General features: G+C 33.1%; 1 protein-coding gene across 2 annotated transcripts; it reads left to right on the top strand.

The window, feature by feature from the left end:
* Positions 1-251: 251 nt before the first annotated feature.
* LOC145558318 (protein ACTIVITY OF BC1 COMPLEX KINASE 7, chloroplastic-like) lies at positions 252-13,194 on the top strand. 2 transcript variants are annotated; one of them, XM_081619526.1, is made up of 18 exons: positions 252-457; positions 1,024-1,651; positions 1,822-1,965; positions 2,084-2,209; positions 3,460-3,547; positions 4,161-4,254; positions 6,199-6,292; positions 6,410-6,464; positions 6,589-6,680; positions 7,187-7,357; positions 7,989-8,045; positions 8,125-8,208; positions 9,012-9,096; positions 10,798-10,859; positions 10,967-11,041; positions 11,135-11,239; positions 12,579-12,720; positions 12,816-13,194. In XM_081619526.1, exons 2-18 carry the CDS (start codon positions 1,046-1,048, stop codon positions 12,887-12,889), a joined length of 2,154 nt encoding a protein of 717 aa, XP_081475652.1. In that variant the 5' UTR covers positions 252-457; positions 1,024-1,045; the 3' UTR covers positions 12,890-13,194. The 2 variants fall into 2 exon arrangements, with proteins under 2 accessions (XP_081475652.1, XP_081475653.1); XM_081619527.1 differs by lacking the exon at positions 252-457 and adding an exon at positions 528-667.
* Positions 13,195-22,474: the final 9,280 nt, after the last annotated feature.

The following is a 22,474-nucleotide window of genomic DNA, read 5'->3' as shown; positions in this document are numbered from 1 at the left end:
CTAAAATACTACGGAGTACTGTACACTGTACGAGACAACTAGTACATATTTCACCGGCTGTGACGGTATCACAGGTGACAGCAAAGGACACGTCAACAGTTAGTTTACCAAACAGTGAAAATACAGTAACTAACTATTCGTCCAAAAGTCTGTGACTCACAGCCGTTGATGTGCATTTACACACGAAACGCATTTGCATCCATTAATTATATTCAATATCAGTCCAAATTATACTTCCTTTAATTAAATTTATTTATTTTTTATTAATTATTCTAAAATTTTCTCAATCTCTCTCTTTTTCTTTGCAACAAATACAATACCCTCTTTGATTTTTTGATGTATGAATAGTCAAATTGTTAAGAAACTATTGATTTTGACATTTTTGATTGATTTAATTTCTGGGTTTGAGGAGAATTTGGCAATAGCGTGTTGCTTTAATACTGGGTCTTTCTGAAAGGTAACATTTTTTGTGTTTTTACTGTAAAATTGATTAATGGTTATGTGGGTATATGTTTCTTGCACGCCATTTGCTAAATTGAAGTTGATTATTAGTTCTATTATGTTGGTGGGGTTTGTTTTGTATATTACTAATTCGGTCCGAACTTAGTTGTCACGTTACTAGTTTAAACACTATCAACGTGACAATCAATTCCGGAAAGGAAGGAGGGTAAGAGAGTATGTTTTAATATACTTCTGTTATGATATTGGACGTTTGATAGATTTTGTGTTTGTTGAATATGTATGTTTGTAATGTACTGACATCAGCTTGTGGTATTGCTAGGACTTGAGTTTGGTAGGTTAATTGCTCTATTTACATCGAATTTCGTTACTTAAGTTTGCATGGAATGATATCATGTGTAGTTTTGTGTAAATTTGAAGTGTTGATTGAGTTAAATTCATTGTTCATTGTAGCTATTTGATTACTATTTTTATTAAATGTGGAATTTGATTTTCTGAAGACTTAATTTATGTCATGATTTTAGAACTAGTTGTAATTGTAACATAAAGTTTGTGTTTGATCAGTTTTTGTGAGGATCTTGCTTAAATGGCGGCAATACTAGCTTCACAGGGCTGTTATTGCCGCAATTTTGAGCTATACCAACAAAGAACAGCAGTTGATGACCTTGGTTCTTCATGCTCGATTTCTGGGAGACGATTGCCCAAGTCTGAGGGGCAAGCCTTTACTAAAGGTTTCCGGTTTCAGGTGGAGATGCGACAAACCAAAGAGCCGACAGGTACTGGTAGTGACAAACATTCAATTAAATTGGTGCCAACAAGTGAAGTTGTAAAAACTATAAGAAACCCCCCTGTTGACAAGGCTAGAACAGTGAATGGTACCAAGCAGACTATCAATGGAGCAAGTAAGGTTATTAATGGAGCAAGTAAGGTGGTTAATGGAGTGAATATAGTTACGAGAGAAGCTCCTTCATCCTTGGTTAAGAGGTCCAGAGTTTTGGAGGATGAAGGACTTCCTCCTTTAGAGGAACCAAGGGTAATGCCGAGTGATGCAGGGTTTAGTTGGGCTAATGACAATTACAGTTCTGTCCAAAGGTCTGCTGATGTCTGGTCGTTTGTTCTTTCTCTTCGTGTGCGTGTTTTATTAGAGAATGCAAAATGGGCATACATTGGTGGATTTGATGAAGAGAAGCAAGTATGTTTCATGTCCTTTTTTTTTTAACATTTAAAAAAAAATGTTAATTTGATTTTTTTGCTTCTATCCTGTTTGGATCATGTTCTCCTGTCCTTTGGCTGTAATAGTTACACTTTTAGTAATTTTATTTGGGCTTTATTTACATACGCTCTCAATACTGTTATGCGCAGAAGAAGAGAAGGAAAAGAACTGCTTCATGGTTGAGGGAACGTGTGCTGCAGCTCGGTCCAACTTTTATTAAAATTGGGCAACTGTCATCTACGAGATCTGATTTATTTCCCCGAGAGTATGTGGATGAGCTTGCGAAGTTGCAGGTTAGACATATATGGTCACAACTCACAAGATGTCTTTTCTGTGCTCTATTCAAAGCAAAGCAATATCATTTATATTTAGATTCTGATGAGCTTGTTTTACATATGGAATTGTTTGCAGGATAGGGTACCTGCATTCTCATCGAACAAAGCAAAAGAGTTCATTGCTGCTGAACTTGGAGCTCCTGTTGACATTCTCTTTAGAGAATTTGAAGATCAGCCTATTGCTGCTGCTAGTCTTGGTCAGGTGTTCTCTCTGACTTTTACTCTTTTTCTTTGTCAAATGATCACAGTGGTAAAAATAATTTCAGTAAATTCTTGGGTCAATTGTGAACGTTTATTTAAGGCTGCTCTTGAATGGATAGCAATGTCATACGGCGATATTCCATATACTGTATTACGTATATTTTTCCTGGGACTTGACTTAAATCTCAACAAGTCTGAAATTTGGTTATCTACTTATCTTTGATTTGTGGACATTTTGGGGGTCCGTATCACAATATGTACACAACATTACTTCTAACAAATCAAGATTAGTCAAGAGGCTCTTTCAAGCAGTTTATTAAAATGTGAACTTGATTTAAAAATTACTGTAATTTCCAGTTGTATTTTCTGGATTTACATAATTCAAGATAGTTAAAGACAAGTTCCTCTGCTCCTGGTATAAAGTGCCTTTTCATGGAACAGAGCATCTTGAGATCAAAGAACTTCCCTAATCATGCAAACCAAAGGATAATTCTATAACAAGGATGTCACAAACAATGCCACACTTCATTTCTTATTTATACTTTCTTGAGATTTCCATATCATTCTTTCTATACTGCGACTGTCTTCAAGATAGAAAATGCAGCTTTGAAAACTGAAAGATTAATTCTGGTAAAATAAACTAGAGATCATAAGAACTTACTTGGGGATGTTGAAGTTGATTTCTCTCAGACGTGATGGTGGTTTACCATTTGATAAGATATGTCTCATAATTTTATAAGTGAGGAGGTTTTTGGGGGCATTTTCCCACCAGTAAGATGATTAAATGACCTCGTGTCCAACTTACCCTTAGAGGCTAAGATATACTTACTGATATGCTAGCTACATTGACAAAATATTTAGATAAATTTGTAAATTTTGTATTATTACATGTATGTTCTACAGAAAATGCAACTGTAGCTTCCTGTGCTTACTAAATCTGCAAAATCTATATATCTGTCTTCTGATTATGTAAGTGTTGATCAAATAAAGTTGTTCTCATGGTGAAAAAAAAATTAATAATAATAACCACATCAGCACATATACTGATATAACTGAATTCACTAGATTTCTGACACAGCTAAAAGTATTCTTGCATTTTTAACTTTCCATATAGGGAATATAAAGCAAGAATGAGATTTGAATAATGCAAACTAGAATTTATGACTAATATAGACTGTTTTGTGCTGGCATGCTGCATTTCAAGTGCTTACTCAACTCTGTGTCATTAAACATTGTGAATGTCCCTTGTAGGTTCATCGAGCTATCCTGCATAATGGAGAGAAAGTTGTTGTAAAAGTTCAAAGGCCTGGCTTGAAGAGACTTTTTGATATTGATTTACGTAAGCAATGCTGACTTATTATGACAACCAAAAATTGTCTATAACTAAAGCAACATTCTCACCAAAACACTATAGGGTAGGATTGGCTCTCAAGCACCGTCTTAACACAATTAAATTGTCCTTGCGAAATAGTTTTTCTAATAATATGTTCCCTTAACTTATGAAGCATTAAATCATGATGATTTTGGTCTTATACTTTTTTTCAAGCTTATTGGCCTGCGAATGATATGGGATTAGCTAAGCAATAAAGGGATTTTCACTGCTTATATAATAATTAGACTATTATTTTTTTTCCTAATTCCTACCTACATTTAAAAACCTTCACCACTTGCTCCCTCTAGGCAGAAACCTCGGTTATGGTCATACTTTCCTTTTTCCTAGTCACCTTTCATTATTTACTTTAGCATCTTATGAGAAAGACCATCTACACTTGCTACGTCATAGTTGCTATTCTCCATGATATATAATGAAGTCATACATGAATTGTAGGTCGATACACATTGAAGTTTAGTTTAGTTTTTTTTTTCTTTTTTTCTCTTTTTTTTTTTTTTTTTGTCTCTCAATTTAGCTTCCAGAGGTTTCTGCATGAAATAATTGGCTACTTTAAACTCAGGAAATCTGAAGCTGATTGCAGAATATTTCCAGAAAAGTGAGTCTTTAGGGGGTCCAACTAGGGATTGGATTGGTATATATGAAGAATGTGCTACGTAAGTTCTAAACTGTTTTGTTATTTCTTTTTTGTTAAACTTTTCACTGGTGTTCCTTCTTTAAGTTAATTCTCTTTATTCCTTCTTGTGATATTCTATGGAGGATGATATGCTGTACTTTGTGCTTTCAGCTCTAATTTTCGTCCGTTTTCTCTATTGGCCTTGGTGGTTGTCTTAATGGATTTAATACGATGCATTAGAATTTGTGCATTTTGCTAAGGTAGGACGAGGGTTATTTACATTTTAAGGGTTGATATGACCAATTGTTGTTGGAAAAATATAACTTGATAGCTTAATCGGACATAACAATTAGTTTTCACAATGTCTAAGTTCAAGAGGTGTAGACCTATTATGTCTTGTTAAAGTAGCTTTCATCAACATCCCTTTGCCTTTAACTTATGCATGTCGGACATGGATGAATGGAACTGTAAATGGTTACAGATTGAGGAGTGACAGTCTGAGGTTCTTGGTTGGTTGCTGATGGGTTGGTTGTATTTATTCTGCCATTCTCTAAAGAATTTGGGAGCTATAAAGTCACTCTTTGGTGGTTTTGGAAGATCTCGTGCCTATACCATTGTCCTTATGACAGGAAAACAGGGAACTGATTTGTATATGCTAATGGTTAAAAACAAATGAAGTAGAAAGGTGCCTTATAACAATAAAGTGACTGTACAATCAGGTTACTCATAGTCTCATATGCTAAAAAAAAAACTTCATATAGAATGATTTGGCTCAGAGTAATGGTTAGGCCTATCATGCTGATGAATTTGGCTCAGAGTTATAGTTAGGCCAATCATGCTGATGAATATGCAGGGAGGCTCTAATTGCTGATGAGAGTAGTTTGACTAGTGTATCGCTTTATAAACAAAAGAGAATTAGTCCCCTGTAAGTTTGAAACAAAAAGAGCTGTCATGTCCACTTGAATACATGTCTAGCAGCAATCCTCACAACTATGAATCACATGTAATTTGTCCAGAAACTCTATAAAAAAAAATGTACTGGGAAATAAAACGTAGTTAGTATTTGACTCCAGCGCTAGAATGTCCTTCCCTCTCCCCCCATCCACTTTTAGGTTATATACATAGCTTAGTTGGTACTGTACAAGATATTTGTTGCATACTTTCACATCAGAGCTGTTCTTCAAGATATTTCCTCCTTTTTAATTACTATATCGTTTGTTATTTCTGCTGATTTTCTTGTGACTAGAAGCCACTGGTTACTTACTAATCTAACTATTCTGTTTGTTTGCAAATTGTTGCTCTCATGATAAATATGTTATTGTCTTACACTCTTAGCAACTCTTTCTTGCATAGAACATTATTTTATCTTGCATATGAAATAATACGATGCTTGAAATGCTAAACTGAATTCATTGAAGTTGCTCTACTAGAACTTGATCAAACTTTCTTCTTCATAATACACTATCACTTTAATTTGAAATTTTTTTGGCTCAATTGACTATATCACCCTCTTAAAGATTGCATTAAAATGTTAAATAGTGATAAGGGTATATAAGAGGGTAACATGAGAAGTATTGCTTTAAATACTATATTTTCTTTTTATTACAACTGATGGTATTTATATAATAAAAAATCAAAACTTATGAAGTGGTGGGAAATGTAAACTACAGTCCTCTAAACTTATTGCAGGTTTAGAGGAAATAAATAAAGCTGACAAGTATCTAGTATTTATAAATTCCTTTTTTTTCATGAAAATATTATTTGGGTTCTTATCAACATTTTATCCTTTTTTTTTCTACAAAACATTTTATCCATTTCTTATCAAAAAAAAAAAAAAAAAAAAAAAAAAAAAAAAAAAAAAAAAAAAAACATTGATCTTTTTTTGTTTGATAATTTGACGGCCTTTGACCACTGTAATGCTTGGCATGCATTTCCTTGGAACTTACTAGACCTGTGAAATTTTCACTTTTAAATTGTGCTGTAGAATTTTGTACCAAGAGATAGATTACATCAATGAAGGGAAAAATGCTGATAGATTTCGCCGGGATTTCCGGAATGTCAAATGGGTTAGAGTACCTGTGAGTTTCTTTCTGTTGGACATTTCTATTTTCAAGCTATTGTCTTTACATGTATTTTTTACCTTCCTTCTTAACTTGTTTAGTAAAATAGTGTGATTGTATCCTTCTCTTACTCAGATGATTCACTGGGATTATACTGCCTTAAAGGTTTTGACCTTGGAATATGTTCCAGGTATGATGCTGGTATTCATATGCTCTGGCCTGAGTTGAACTACTCCGTATAATTAATTAGTCCTTTAAGAAGCTTAATTTTGAATGCTTATTCCACCAAATTGATCGATTACTTTTTCAAACAGGTGTGAAAATAAATAATTTGGCCAAGCTGGATGCACGTGGCTATAATCGTTCTCGGATTGCATCACGTGCTATTGAAGCATACTTAATTCAGGTACCATGTGCATGATAATTTTGAACCTTTCAGTTCCTCATGGATTCTTTAAAGGACTGTACATGCATCAGTTCTGAGAAAAAAGTGATATGTGCCAGTGTGCCACAATGTGGTTGTACGTAGTAATAAGATATTCATGCTGCAATGCTGTGCTTGTCATTTTGTAAACTCCATGCTTTATGCATCATGTATTAAGCATTTCTTCGTGTCAAAGCTATCTAGTAGCTATTAATTGAAAATGCAGACTACAATCTTTACTGTGGAAATATATGGCCTTTATGCAGTAAAATGATTAAGAAATTGACAATTTAGATATACTATTCACCTTACTCCTTTCTGCAATTAAACTGATTGATGGGATTAATTAATTCTTGGCTGATGGTTATGTCTCAAAGTCTCAACTGTTAGCCACGAGAGTTGAGAGTTTGAGTGTGTTCTTTTGACTAATCTAATTACTGTTCTTCGTTGCACTGATAATTTTTTTTCTCTATTTTGGATCATTGCAGATATTAAAGACAGGCTTCTTTCATGCTGACCCTCATCCTGGAAATCTTGCTATTGACAAGGATGAAGCAATCATCTATTACGACTTTGGAATGATGGGAGAAATCAAATCTTTCACACGGGAAAGATTGCTGGATTTGTTTTATGCAGTTTATGAGAAAGATGCAACAAAGGTATTAATATGCATTTTACTACCTTTCCGTAACAGATTTTAGCAATTTGCAATAGGCCAATATCACATAAAGTTTGTCGGGTTCACTGGATATGGATATCGATTAGACTATTAACATAATTTGGTAGCTCACCATCATCAACATCTTATGCTTCTTAATTTATTTCCCAGCCTAAGGCTTAGCTTTTCTCAATGGGTATGTTGGTGAGTATATGGCTATATGCTATATCAACTTCTTCATTTGGCTGGATGAAGGGTGTCTGTTGCCTGTTGGTGACTTTATTACTCTCCCCGTCCCAAAATGCCAGAATAATTGACACCCTCAAACATGACACACATGCCAATGAGCTAATTTGACCTCAAATGTATATAATTAAAAATTAGTAAAAATAATTAGTTGATATTGTGAAACTTTGTATTAATACCTATTTAACAACATATTTTATGATAAAATTTGTTTTTTTTTTGTTACTAAAAATCTACGGTCCAAGTTATTATGTTTATAGTGAAAAAAGGTCAAACGTGTCGATTATTATGGGACGGAGGAAGTAGTATAGAAGCTTATTGTTAATTCAACTTCAGTTTCACTGGAAAACCTATTCATTATTTGCTGAAAAACCTCATCCACTCAGGTTATTAGGAGTCTCATTGATCTTGGAGCACTTCAGCCCACAGGAGATTTGTCTGCGGTATGTAATTTCAGGAAGTCATAAACACTTCTTTTGTCTCTGCATCTTAAACCTGAAAAGCTTCTCATTCGGCTTACAGGTGAAGAGATCTGTGCGGTTCTTTTTAGACAATTTATTGAGTCAATCACCAGATCAACAGCAAACGTTGGCTGCTATTGGTGAGGTATGAAAATCAACATCTTACTCAATCTATTCCTTGGTTAGCTAGACCGCCTCATGCATTCATGATGGCTTTTATAAATTGGTGTATATATTTTTGAGGTTTAGGCTGTGTAGCCCGTCGTCTGTAAAATTGAAAACCGTTGACATATCCGAACATATTACACTTTATTACGTTATCTGAAATTCTGAACCTATCTTTGTCTGAACTTAATTTTAGTTGTGACGTTTCTGAACTTACTCTTATATGAACTTATTAGGCTAGAAATTTACCTTTTGCAAGGTGAAAAAGTACACAACACAACCTTGAATGTGTTATGCTGGATAAGGTATCGGGTTCCAGTTCACATTGCTGCTGTTATTCATAGGTTTTTGAGAGATGGGGGGTGGGGGGTGGGGAAGGGAGGAAATTTATTTTACTATTGGAGTTTGCTTATCTGCATTATTAATCATGGTCTATAGATATTATTCTATATTGTTAAAGCTTTGAGTACTTTTCACCTAATAACCTTTTAGCTTATTTGTACAGAAAATATTTGAAGTTATAAGATGTATGAACTTGTTTGACCATACAAGGGCCTCACCTTAAAAATAATACAAGTATTAAGTAAAAATATTTTCAATTTGATAAAAATAATTTCAGTTCAGCAAAAAATAAGGTAGAGAACATGGCATAAGCACGGAATTCTCTGATGAATTTTTACTGAATGCTTTTACTATATAGCGCAGGTGATGGTCTTGATTTTGACCTATTAACTATCCTTTTGTTTCTGATATACTCTGTTATATGAATTGTAAATATTCCAGGATTTGTTTGCTATTGCCCAAGATCAACCCTTTCGCTTTCCATCTACCTTTACCTTCGTCTTAAGGGCATTTTCAACTCTTGAAGGTATTCTTCTGCAGACTCTTTCCTATCAGAACACTGGCACACCGCACATACGCACATAATAAAATATTATCAGTTTCCAGTTGGCCACGGTTTACCAGACCAGATCTGATTCGTCCTTTTTTTAAAATACAATGGACGAATAAGAATTTCTCACGCTAGCCAAACTTTTTTAAGCAGAAGAGTGCAAAAAGTGTGTTCTTTTGTTACACTGTTTAGCAAAAAAATAGCATAAGCTTTGTTGGTGATTAATATATGATATGGGGGTGTGTTCTCTCAGTGGCGGATTCAGGATTTTTAATTAGGGGTAGCATTGAGCCATTGAATAATAAGAGATAAAAACGTGTACGGTATATTATCGTTAATTAACCTTTAAATTTTAAGCATTTATTTTGGTAATTAAATTTTCATTTTGCAAATATGGAATAGTTTATATTTTAGTTATCAATATAATACAATGATCAAATTAAAAGTATTTTATATGTTCAATAAATTACCTTTCTATGTATTTCGTATCCATCATTCACAAGTTTAAAAGCTACTTTGTAAATGGTAATTTGTATATAAAATAACTTTTCTTAATTGCTTTCATTTAAAACTAAATTATAAATATGTCAAAAAAAAAAAAAAACTAAATTATAAATAAATTACTTAATTAATTATGTACCAAATATGTGCATTGAAATAAAAGAGAAACAAAATGGGAAGAATTTCATCAAATGAACTCATAAAAAAAATAAAATTGTATGATTGGTATCATCTACATAGGTATGGTGATTAAAAAATAATTAAAGTATGAGTATATTTATTTATAATTTTGAAATCATAAATTTTATTACTTGATTTTTCATAAATTAAATGAATGATTTCAAAAAAAAAAAAAAATGTTACAATGCATAATTAATTATGCTCACATAAAGTAGAAGTAGAAGATCATAAGCAAAAGTTTGGAAAGAAGAAAAAAAAAACACAAGACAACCTAATAGACTGGTTGTTAGAAACAACTGGTCTCTTTTGCTATAAAACTGAAAGCAAAGGAAATTGGTGATATGGGCCCTACGGGTACAATGAATATGCTCCTATTGGCTGATCAAAGAGACCGCCTATACATAATAACAGGTCTCTCTAATCAACACTATTTTTTTTTTCTCTTTTCTAGGGGTAGCATGTGCTACCCCTTGTTACTTCCTACGTCCGCCAATGTGTTCTCTTACTTTGATGATTGGAATCCTTTAAAATAACTGTTCAGGATGTACTGATGTACTAGTGATTATAGTGTCTTAAGTTTGCTGCATCTTTTATTGTCAAATCAGCATTAAGAGAAGTACAATCTTCTCCTGGTCCTGACATTGAGTATAATATGGAAATTACTCAATCATCATATTATATACTTATAGCTCACTTCAACTGTCAGGTTCTAGATTGCTAGCTCATTATCCTACCCCATTCCTGCTAGAGGGTAGCTATTTTTGCTTTCAGTCAGTAAAATTACAGGAGATTTTGAACCTAGAAACAGATGGTATAAGCTAAAAGGGTGTTCTAGATTGCTAATTTTTAGTGTGCTCTTTAATCTTTCTGTTGTTTATCCAGATCCCACCAGTATATTTGTTTGAGTTAATTGATTGTAAATAACTTGCTGCTATAAGAGAGCATTATTTTGTGATTATATGACGAAACTTGACAATCTCCCCTTTTTTCCTCTAGGCGTTGGCAAATTTCTTGACCCGGATTTCTCCTTTGTGAAGATTGCTGCACCATATGCTCAAGTATGTGTAATGGAGATAAATATAGCATAATGTTATCATCTAGTACTTATGTGTATGTCAATTTTTCTTTCAGCAGTAGATCTAATATGTATATAAACTCCCTGCAGGAGCTTCTTGACCTGAAAGACAGGCGTCGTACAGGAGTTCAACTCGTGCAGGAGATAAGGAAACAAGCTGAAGATGTAGCAAATCTTGTGTCTTGCTATTAGTCTCTCGTTTCCTAAATTGCTCAGACAGTTGATTTAACAATCCATCAATTTATCTCATATTTGCAGGCCAGAGACTACACAGTATCCATGCCATACCGAGTCCAGCGCATAGAAGAGTTTGTGAAGCAACTAGAAACAGGAGATTTAAAGCTACGAGTGCGAGTTCTTGAGGTAAACCCCCGCCAAACGTAATTTCTAGTTCTCATATAGTCGTACTGTATGACCATGGATTTGAGACACTTGAAGTTAAGATTGTGTATATTACATGCTGTATAATTCCTCTTCTATTTTCTTTTTGTGAGGAACTGGAGGAAAGGGGCTACTTCTAATGTGAAGGATGGAAAGAGAGGATGTGAGGTTTTACCCTATAAAAAGGTTTTATAATGGAGAGTTACATTTTACCTCCATTGAGATATGAGGATCTCCTAGTTATCATGACCACTATGTAGAGAGGCAACAAATAAGTACTCGGCACCTGCCAATTGGCAATTGATAGGATGATGCATAAGTGTTACCTAATAGGCTAATAATTAGAGTATTTATATGTATCCATGCTGTATATACAACACGGTGACGTGAATGTGGACACTTGACTAATCAGTTTGGACTAAAATCCTGCAAAAAATTTCATTACATAGCCAGGTCTCACTCTTTCCATTACCAACAGTAGCTTCCAAGCCTGAGTAACCTAAATTAAACTTTTTTTTACATAGATAGCTCGATGACTTCTCATGCTTTGTAGCTTATGAAATTCCTAGCTAAAATGTAGTGGGCCTTAGTTTACATTTGTGTGAATAAATGGTGATTTGATTCATGGAAGCCTATGGAGTTCATGTTACTTGTTACACTATCCTAGTTGAGATAAGTCATTTGGGATGGGTGGATGCAGTGCATTTCATAGCCTACAATCGTGTCTCTTTTTTTTTTTTTTGGTTGACAGGGCAGTTGTGTCTTATATGTCCTAATTTTGTTTAATATACTGTCAGTATTGTCAATTTGTACTTTGGATCTTGTATACATTCTTATAGGAACTTACTAGTTAGCACTGACTTGTTAGCATGGTGCTAATGTGAGAAGTTTTCTTTAAATTGAGCATGGAGTTGAGGGAGCTGTTGGGATTGAGCTCTATTTCTATACAGCATCTGTATTTCAGGGCAACTGTCTAGGGCTATAACTTATAAGATAGACATATGATCTGTGTGATGGGTTCATCCATTTTTAGAACACTAGTGTCGTTTCGAAGGAAGCTTTAAGTTTTAACACATACTATGATACTGTAGGAATTTATATGAAAAAAATCAGCAGGTCAAAAGCTATTCTTGACTTGTTATAGAAAATCAGACGTCTCATCTATGCATCATTGCTTGTGCTTTGGATGACTGAGTGTTGAAAAAATATGGATAGGAAGGCAATTGTAGCTATACAATTACTTTATAAAAGAGCATATGCAAATTGACGTGACTAATTTCTGCCTTGAATTCTTGTTGGGTAAAAAACTCTACTATTCTAGTCAGAAAGAGCAGCTCGGAAGGCAACAATATTGCAAATGGCAACCATGTACACAGTGCTAGGCGGTACCCTGCTGAACCTGGGGGTCACCTTCAGCAGCCAAGGAAGTCAAATTGTCGCTAACAGTTCGTTTGTAGGCGCAGGTAAGACTCCACTGCCTGCAAAAGCATTTTCATTTAAGTTTCTCTGGTATATACATTACACAAAGGTAGTAAAATCACTGCATATTTTGTTGCAGGTGTTTTTCTGACTTTGCTTATCAGGTCAATGCAAAGAGTGAAGAGACTTGATAAGATTGAAACCATGATATGAAGAATTCAAATGTCTTTTAGAATTGGTGTATACACTTCGTAAATTGTAGAAATATTGTAAATATAAGAATTATTAAATACAATTGCCTTCTCATATATATGATGAAGTTGCGAGGGGAGGGTACATAACCATTGCATGGTGATAAACTATATACGACTGAAGAAATGGAGGTGGCAAGGTTGAAGAAGGGGAGTTCAATGACATCCTAGCTGTGGAAAATTCTTATGTTATTATGTACGTAGTACTTGTAATTCATTTAACATCAATTATTCATTAATTAAACTAGCTTTTTGGCCCATTTGACACACGAGTTTTTCCTTGATGTGTGTTTTTAAGAAAATAAAACATATCACTTTGATACTTAAATTATTATGCAAGTTACTTAATGCCTAGAGCATTTTAACTGTTTAATGTTATTATAATCTATATTTAAGTTAGTGGGAATATAAAAGAAATAATGTTGGTTATATGTAATGAATTAACTTTATTTGATGATTTTATTATAAATTATTTTTTTAAAATTGAAAGAAAAAAAAAGAGGTTAGGTATGTGTGCCAAGTGGTACTATTGATTTGTGCAGTGATTTGTGTTAATATAATCAACAATCATAGACTTTTGTCCCGTGATCTGTTTGATATACAGTTGTTACTTTTAGGTTATCAATATCATGTTATATCACTAATAAATAAAGCCGGTTTCGCACCCAGACCACGACACTTAACATTCCAGTTTTTCGCCAAGTGTCGAGTCATATAAGTGACAAATAGATATTATTGTGATTAGATTAAATGTCATGTTAAATTGGATTGGATAGATTTGTTTGGGATAAAAAAAATATACATAAAATAATTTATACTAGTAATTGTTTTTATTGACAAAATAGACTTTTATTTATAACAACACATCACATATTATAATTAATATGAATATCCAATTAACAATAGAATTTTACTTATATACATACGAATAACCACTTAACTAATCATAAAACTAATCTATCTATCTATATATACACTAAAACAGAAGTCACTCGAACTATACTAGCTTTGACCTGTCTCGCTCTATGGTTTAAAATATTATTGCTTTACTTTCAAACCATTTAAGTTTGTTTAAGATGGGTAAATAAAGTAAATTACTCCCTCTGTTTCACTTTGTTAAGTGCTCTTTGGAATCAATCACTAAAAAAAAATGAAAAAAAAGGAGGAATCCTTATAATTTGGAATTTAATTGCAGCTCTGTAATTAATGTTTTGTCTTTCCTGCTTTATTTATTTAATTTATGGGAATTTGTTGTAATTAAATTGTAGGAGTTTATAGGTACGAATGCGGAAAACATGAATCATATTCATATAGCACCCCCAAGATCATGCATAACACATAAAGAATTAGAATTAATACCTTTGAAGCGTGATTCCACGTGCGATCGAACAAGAACAAGGGAGACAAAGAACCTCAAACATGATTCCTCTACTTGGTCCATAGGCACAGATTAAGACCTCCACTAATGCTAGTTAGTTGCAATTGAACCCTTCCATTGACCTTCTAAGGAGAAGAACGAGCAACGAACAAATCACGAACCACCACACGCGCCACTAGGAGTGGTCGACCGTGAGTTTAAAGGGGGGGAGGAGAGAGGCGTGGGACAGAGAGAGAGAGTGAGGGTTTTGGGATTTCTGGTTGCTTGATGCACAATCAACTATTAATTGTGTTGTATCATACAACCCTAGGCATGGACCTTATTTATAGATCTCATCTCTAAATAAGAGTTCATGACCAAGTCCAAAACCTAATAACTCTAACTATGCTAGCCCCACATATTCTTAGGTGTAACCTCCTACACCTAGAAGTAGGTGTCACTGCTCAAAACGCAGGAGAAACTACGTGAAACGCAGCCCACCTATTTAGTGTTCTCTAATGTTTCTTCCCGCTCAAGTTTCTAAGTTTCTTTTTTTAAAAATTTTGGTTTCTTCTTTTCCAATTCTCTCTCTTCTCCTATATTTCCTAATTCTCATCAAAGTTTTCCATAAAAATTTTCATTACTATAGTTTGTTCTCTGTTTTTTTCCTGGAAAAATTATTCTATGTTTTTTCTCCTTCTTTAATTTCTTTTTCCTCTGTTTTTTCTGGAAAAATTATCCTCTGTTTTGCGATTGCATCTGTTTCGATTGGATAAATATGGAATTGGTTGTTCTCGACGAAGACATCGTCAATGCAGGTTAGTTGCTTGATTTTGCGATTTGTAATTAGATTTTTTTTTGTTAGTTTCAATTGTAATTGTGTTTTGTATGATTTTAGGTTAGCTTCGATTAGTTTCGATTGATCAGTTATTCAATTTCATTTGATTTTTGGTTATGTTCGATCAATTTGATGTATTACGTATAAATTTCGATTTCTTATGAGCTGATTAATTTTGATTAATTTCATCTGATTTTCTACATTTTTTTTATCAATGAACATAATCATGCAAAATATGAACATATGCATAGGTTCCCTTAAATGTGAATATTACCTTTTCAGAAAGTGAATATAGGCATAAAAAATATGAACATTTGTATTTCAGAAAGTAAACATAACAATTCAAAATATGAACGTAAGCATTTGTTTCCTTAAAGTGAACATAAGCATTTAAAAGGTGAATATATGCGTAAATAATATAAACATATGTATTTAAGAAAGAGAACATATGCATAAACAGATTTAATGAGAATATTTCATGAACAACAAATATTTACTATGAATATTTACATCATGAACATATAAAATATTATTATGAATATAAGGCATTTAATTATGAACATAAAAAATTGAAGAAATAAAAAATAATATGATTATGAAACATATGCATCATAAGTATTAAATGTGACATATGCATTGGTTCATTTTTGAATGCGTATGAACATAATTAAGCATTTTAGAAAGTGAACATATACATAAAAAAATATGAACATATGGATTTAGAAAGTGAATATATGCATTTCAGAAAGATTACAAGGATTCAAAATATGAACATAAACATCTAAGAAAGTGAACATACGCATAAAAAATATGAACATATGTATTGCAGAAAGTGAACATAAGTATTCAAAATATGAACATAAGAATATTTCGAACAATAGAGTATCGAACAATATCCAAACAATATCCAACAAAATTAAGTGATAAACATTTTTTTTTTTTTGAAAGATTAAGTGATAAACATATAAATTCAAACAAAATTAAGTAAAATTTAAAATTAAGTGATAAACATATAAATTCAAACAAAAATTAAGTAAAATTTACATTAAATTGCCTTTTTCAGGGAGAATTTGTTTGATTTTTCATCTCATCTCAAATATTCATGGGTGTTTTGAAGAGAGAGTGAATTGTGTTTGATTGTTAGAGGGAGAAAATAAAAGAGATGAATAATAAATTTCAGAAATTTAAATTTAAGAGTGACGTTTTTTTTAAAAAAAAATAATAGCTGTTGTAAGTGATGGTTGAGTGGGCTGTAATTTAAACATATGTTCAATTTTTGGGTGGGCTCATTTTGGTTTGGGGCTTTTTTAATGGGGCATGTTTAAAATTGGGCTTGTGGGTTGATGTTGCATCCAAAATAGGTGCACACGGATGCATCTTAGACCTATTGTGCTAGCCCAATCCAATTTATGATTAGTTTCTTGTTCATGAGGCCCATAAATGAGCTTCTAACTTACTTAACTCAATACCTTTGTGTGTGACCTCATAGGATCCATTCTAGTGGGCTTTGGACTATTTGACTAGCCCAAAGATCATTGATCATAGTCTAGCAACAGATAATGACGACCCAAAAGAACGAACTTATTATCTCCATAATAGTGATCCTTGATATATCTAGTAATTGCACTTATCGAAGACAGAACTCTTTCATAAATCACCTATAATAAATCTTGATTGGAAGAATTTGCCAAGTCAACTGTTATGGTCGATTTTTAGGCACGTCCAGACGCACGACAGATCGCACGACAAGACTGGACATCGTACAAGGAGGTAACTTGTAACACCCCGTATTTTCTAACCACTAATTTATGTGCATTTAAATCTATTAAACCTAATTTCTTATTTAAATCCCAAATTTGAAAGTGAAATCTTTATTTGATTATTAAAATCGTTATTTTGATTTAAGGGTCATCATAAACTTTTGAAACCTTAATTATAATATTTTGATAAAGCAATTGAAATTATTATTTAAAAAAGTCATATACTTCAGTTTTAATCATTTCAACTATATTTGACATGTCTGAATTGATATTAGCTTTAAAGGGTGATTCTTTAAGCTTAAGCGTCAATTCAGTAAGTGTTTCTAAATTATATGTAATTTCAATATTTAACTTATCACAATTGATACGGGTCATCATGAGTGATTCCTTGACTGAAGTGCCAATTTGATAGGTATAAAATGATTCTATGAATTTAAAGACGTTTTACGTTCAATAGTATCAATATCGATGTATAAATTGGTATTGGGTGATTCCGTCAACTTGATTATCGAATTGATATTGTTTACAAACTATTCTTTAATTTATATTTATAAAACTCATTATAATGTCATTTTATTAATTAGGTCATTATAAATGAATAATATTATTGGTTTCGCATATCGCCTCTTTATATTGTTTTTCAGTAAAATATGAACTTTATATATATTTTTGTTTTGTGATTTAAATTATTGTTTTCATTATTATTATTGTAATTACTATTTGTATTATTTTTGAGGTATCAATAATATAATCTATATTATTGTTTTTATAAAACATACTTTCAAAATCGCCTCTTGTTACATCCCTTTCCTAGTCTAGTTCGGGCCAACTAGACTTTGTTTATTAGTCGGGTTTCGCCTTAACACTTTCGTGACTAAGTAGATTAAGATAGGCTTGTTTATTATCTTTCTTAAACCCATTCTTAAGCCTAAAGTAATCACTCAATCAAGCCCAAAAGAAGAGCCTTGAACCGAAGTATTATGAGGCTTGTTTGTGAGCTTCATTTGAACCCATTATAGGCTGATTTACACAGCAGCTTTGAGAGATTAGTGGCTGATCATTTTACCCTTAGTAACCTCCTATAATCAATGGTAATAACACCTAATTATGGCTGCCCAACTTCTCCACTTCTCCTTCCTTTTTTACGTGTACATTATATGCTAGCTTCATTAGTTTTTCTTCACCAAAAAAACGCTTCATATACTCTCCTCTCTCTTCATCTTTTTCGTGAGGTTCAAAGGCAAATCAAGGGGGAAATCTAAGCCTAATTTTTTGCTTAATCAAACTCCAATTCGTGGCCAAATTTCCTCCTCTTTCAAAGTGTCAAAACCGAAGAACTTTGAGGGCTGCTTGAGTGCGTGTTTGTGCGTGTTGTTGCTGTTGTTTGTGTTTGGTAGTGCTTTCTTTTTCTTCTTGTTTTGGTGGCTTATACATCAAGGTAACTAGCCTTTCTTCCCTTAGATTAGAAATGCTAGGTTTTAGGGTTGAATTGATAGGTAGAAATCATGTTAGGGTTAGATTGATTTGTTGATTTTCGTTCTTGATATGTATGTCAGAATTTCATGTACAATTAAGGAGATTTTGGGTGTTTGAATCATATTTTCATGCTTGAATTATCTTACAATCAATCCTTAATAGGTGTATGATATTTTGTTATGATTATATTATGTTTTGTGATGATTTTTGGGGCACTTAAAACTGATTATGTAATCTGATTATGTGCGTATAAGTCTGCAGGTTCTGTGGTGGTTATTAATCATAAATGAGCCATGAATTCAATGATTTTATTTCATAGTATTGTATAGGATTGTTTTACGATCGATTTGATATATTATGGGTAAAATTCGGAGGTGTTTAAACTGAAATTGTGAGCCAATGTAGTGCTGCCAGTGCTTTTTTGGACGTGTGAGTAGCAGTATTTTAGGGCATGATAAACTCTTGTTATTGAGGTTAATTGAATATATATCTTCTAGATTATCATGTTAGGATTATTATAAGTTTATACCTTAGTGAAATTCCATGTTTTTAGGCAATTCTACCTTTTATACGAGCATGTGTTTTGATTCATTAATCTGACATGGAAGCTTGTGTATCTTGTGTCCTTAAGCCTTATATTAATTATCTTGATTGGTTTTTCTTGCCTAATTTAATTTATTATCATGTTAGGATATTCCCCAATTAATTTGGCATGATTTTAAGAAAGAGTGATTTGTTTTAATGGCGTATAACAAAGTACAGGACCTGCTGCGATCTACTGTGAAAGGAGTGTGATTAGAGAGTTTTCAAGATATTCTTTGCCAAATTTCTAAGCCTAAATGCATGATTAACATGACCTATTGTGTTTTTAGAGTGTGTACTAAAATGGGCTAAGCATAGATTCATGTTTAAGGTGGGTTTTTAGGTGATTTGGTATGATTGGTACTGCTGTATATTAATGTAGCGGCTGCCGTAAATATGATTTTATTTTGGCATGTTCTCTCTTGAATTTTTAGTCCAAAATTGTGTTATATGATGCCTAATGAGTGTATGTATATGCCCTAATTTTTATTTCGTATTTGAAGCATGTTTGGTTGGGTTTTTTATGATGATTATTGAACTTGTATGTTGATGTCCTGTTATGGTTGTTTTATGAAATGATAGTTTGGATTTTTGGTTTAATTAAATGATTTTATGTAATTTTTATTGTAAGAATTATATATTTATTTGAAATTATATTTTAAATAGGTGATGAGTGAATTTTTGGGTATTATAAACCCCTAAAGTGAACTATTTCGATACGTGTTTGTATATGTGGGGGTTGTAATTGTATTGTCGACGTCGTAATGCTTTAGAGAAGGATAATACTGTCTTTAGCATCACTTCTCCAAGAGTTTTGAATGCACTTAATTGTTGAATTTCGATAATTAATTATATTCCCAAACTCAGACGATACCTTTTGTGATTTATTATGTTGAAGTGTGTTTTGAATTGAAGTTTCAATTGAATTTAAGAAATATGATTTTCTTATGCTGTTTGAATTGAGTGTAAGACCATGTTTGGCTTCTCTGCAGATTTCTGAGTGAAATATTCCCTCCGTTCCAAATTACTCGCAACGGTTTGACTTTTTTCACTATTCACACATCTCCCTTTGACCATCTTTTTTTAACTATTATATGAAAGTCAATGTAATCATGTGAGATATTGTTGGGTCTATTTTAATGTATAGTTTCTTAATATAAACTTTTTATAACTCATATAAATATATAATAAAAGATATTAACGGTCAAACATGTGCATCGACAAGCGTGTCCAGTGAAAATGTTGCAAGTAAACTGGGACAGAGGGAGTATATTATATTAAGTATTTTAAGTGATTTTTGAATTGTGTGTGGGGCCATAGTCGGGTGTGAGGCCGAGTTGCTTCCCGATGGTTAATGAACATGCTAACTACCTGGATTGCAAGTCTTAGGTAGCTCAACCTGGGTTAATTGTTGTCGTCCGGGGGTGTGTAAGACCTTATAGGCATCTACCCATAACCGGGAGTTGGCCAATCTTAGACACGGTCTCCGCGAGATGACCGGGGGTTCGTCCTGAAAAACCTTAGGAAGTGGATTGCGAGGCCACTAGCGTTCCCTCCATGCCAGTTCTACTGTTTTGAAGGTTTTGAGTTTGAAATATTTATACTATTAAATTATTACTTATTTGAAGTTTATATATTATGTTGAAATTGAGTGATTTAATGTCGATATTCCTGTTTTAAGTTTATTTGAAATAATTTTTTGTTTTTATGGTTTGATGGTTTTAAGTGATTTCATTTGAGTTTTCAAGTTATTTGTGGTTGTGGTTTCTTTTTGTTAATTTAAGTCTAAAATCTTCTATTTCTGATGTGAGGGAAAACTGCTAGTTGCTCCCCCACTGATAGAATGTGGAACGTTGTTATAATTTGCGGGTTTCATTTGTTTATTTGATCTCTGTGCAATGGGTTGGGGATTGAGAGTTAGAACCTAACTTTTAAGCTTGTATGCCTTTTGTTGTTAGTTGATTCTTTAAGTACTTTGAATTTTGTTTGGTTTGTTTTTGTTTGGCCGATAAGGGTTGTTCTGCCCTTGGCTTTTGAATGTAATTGATTGGTGTATGTTTAAGTTCGTTTGTTATTTTCTTTTGCTGACTTAGTTTGCGCTTAGCTTAAACAACTTAATTTGGATGTGTGAATGAGTTAAATTTGACCTTTATACCTAGGTTAAGCATGACTTTTCTAATCGAAGTTAAGTAGCCTCCCGTTCAGGCATAATTCCGCTAACGCTTCTAGTTCTAAAAGAACGGGGTGTTACATAACTGATTTACCGAAAGATAAGGATTGACCAAGTCTTAGAAATATCTTTGCCCAACAATATCTTTATCCTATTTAAACAGAATTCTGTTCAAGACTATCCTCAACAAAAAGATAAACTCAGGACCAAGTCCAAGCAACTGCCTCCGTGATTTTAGGAGAATGATTGGCAGCTCCCAACGACTCTCAGCTAGGTTTAGTTAATTATTTATCTTCAGTATAAATACTTAGCAATTGTATTCAGTAGACACAACTCACTCGCATTCAACTTAGCATCAAAAGTTCTTATACTTATTGTAATCATCAGTTTTCCATAGTAAATCGGTGGTCTTGCACCCACCCGCAGTTTTTCCCACATTTGGGTTTTCTGCGTCACCAAAATACCTTGTCTTTAATAGCTTTTCATTCGTTTCCTTATTCAATTTACATAATTAGTACTCTAGCCGTCGTACGTCCTAGCCGTAGGTCGCCTTTAGGCGAAATTTGGCATAAATATCAACAATCCACTAGCACATGTATTAACCAATCAGAATTATTTGACTCTTTAAAACCCCAATTAGATTAATTATTCATAGATTATGAAAATTAGCATCCTTAATATTGATCTCCTTATCACTTGTTTTTAGTGACTTTTGTAAACCAGGTAGCCCATATGGCCTGGTCATCCTTCGTAAAAAAATAAAAAAATAAAAAATAAAAAAAAATAAAAAAAAACTTTATCTTGTTATAGACCGACTATATATGTTATCCCCTCCGAGGCTCCGTGTTCAAATAAATGAAACGTTTTTACATTTTACATTATTCATCTTATTTACTTTGACTAATGTTTGTGATTAATACATAAGAATAAATATTTATAGTTTTGTAAGTACTTGTTGAAATTGTTTCAATGAATAGTTTGTTAATATCCAATAATTTTATTTATTGATAAATAAAGGTATTACTCCCTTCGTTCCCTTTATTTTTGACATTTGGAATTATGCGCGGTAATTAAGAAACTGTGTAAAGTTGAGGTGTATCGGAGGCACTTGGTGGTGACGACTACCGTCGAGTCAAGTATATGTCGGACTTTTTTTTCAATTTTCGTTGTACCCGGTCACATGTTATATGCGACCATACCACGGTGTAGTCGCATATAGCATGCGACTATGCCATGGTACAGTCGCATGTTACATGCGACTACACCGTGGTAGAATCGCACGCTATATGCGACTGTATCGTGGCGTAGTCGCACGTTATATGCGACTCCACCACGGTGTAATCGCATGCTATATGCGACTATGC

This window comes from Chenopodium album, chromosome 9 (assembly GCF_948465745.1).
Source record: "Chenopodium album chromosome 9, dcCheAlbu1.1, whole genome shotgun sequence".
Taxonomy (NCBI): Eukaryota; Viridiplantae; Streptophyta; class Magnoliopsida; order Caryophyllales; family Amaranthaceae; genus Chenopodium; species Chenopodium album.
The sequence above is the reverse complement of the archived record's forward strand: the minus strand, read 5'-3'. Positions and strand labels throughout refer to the sequence as shown.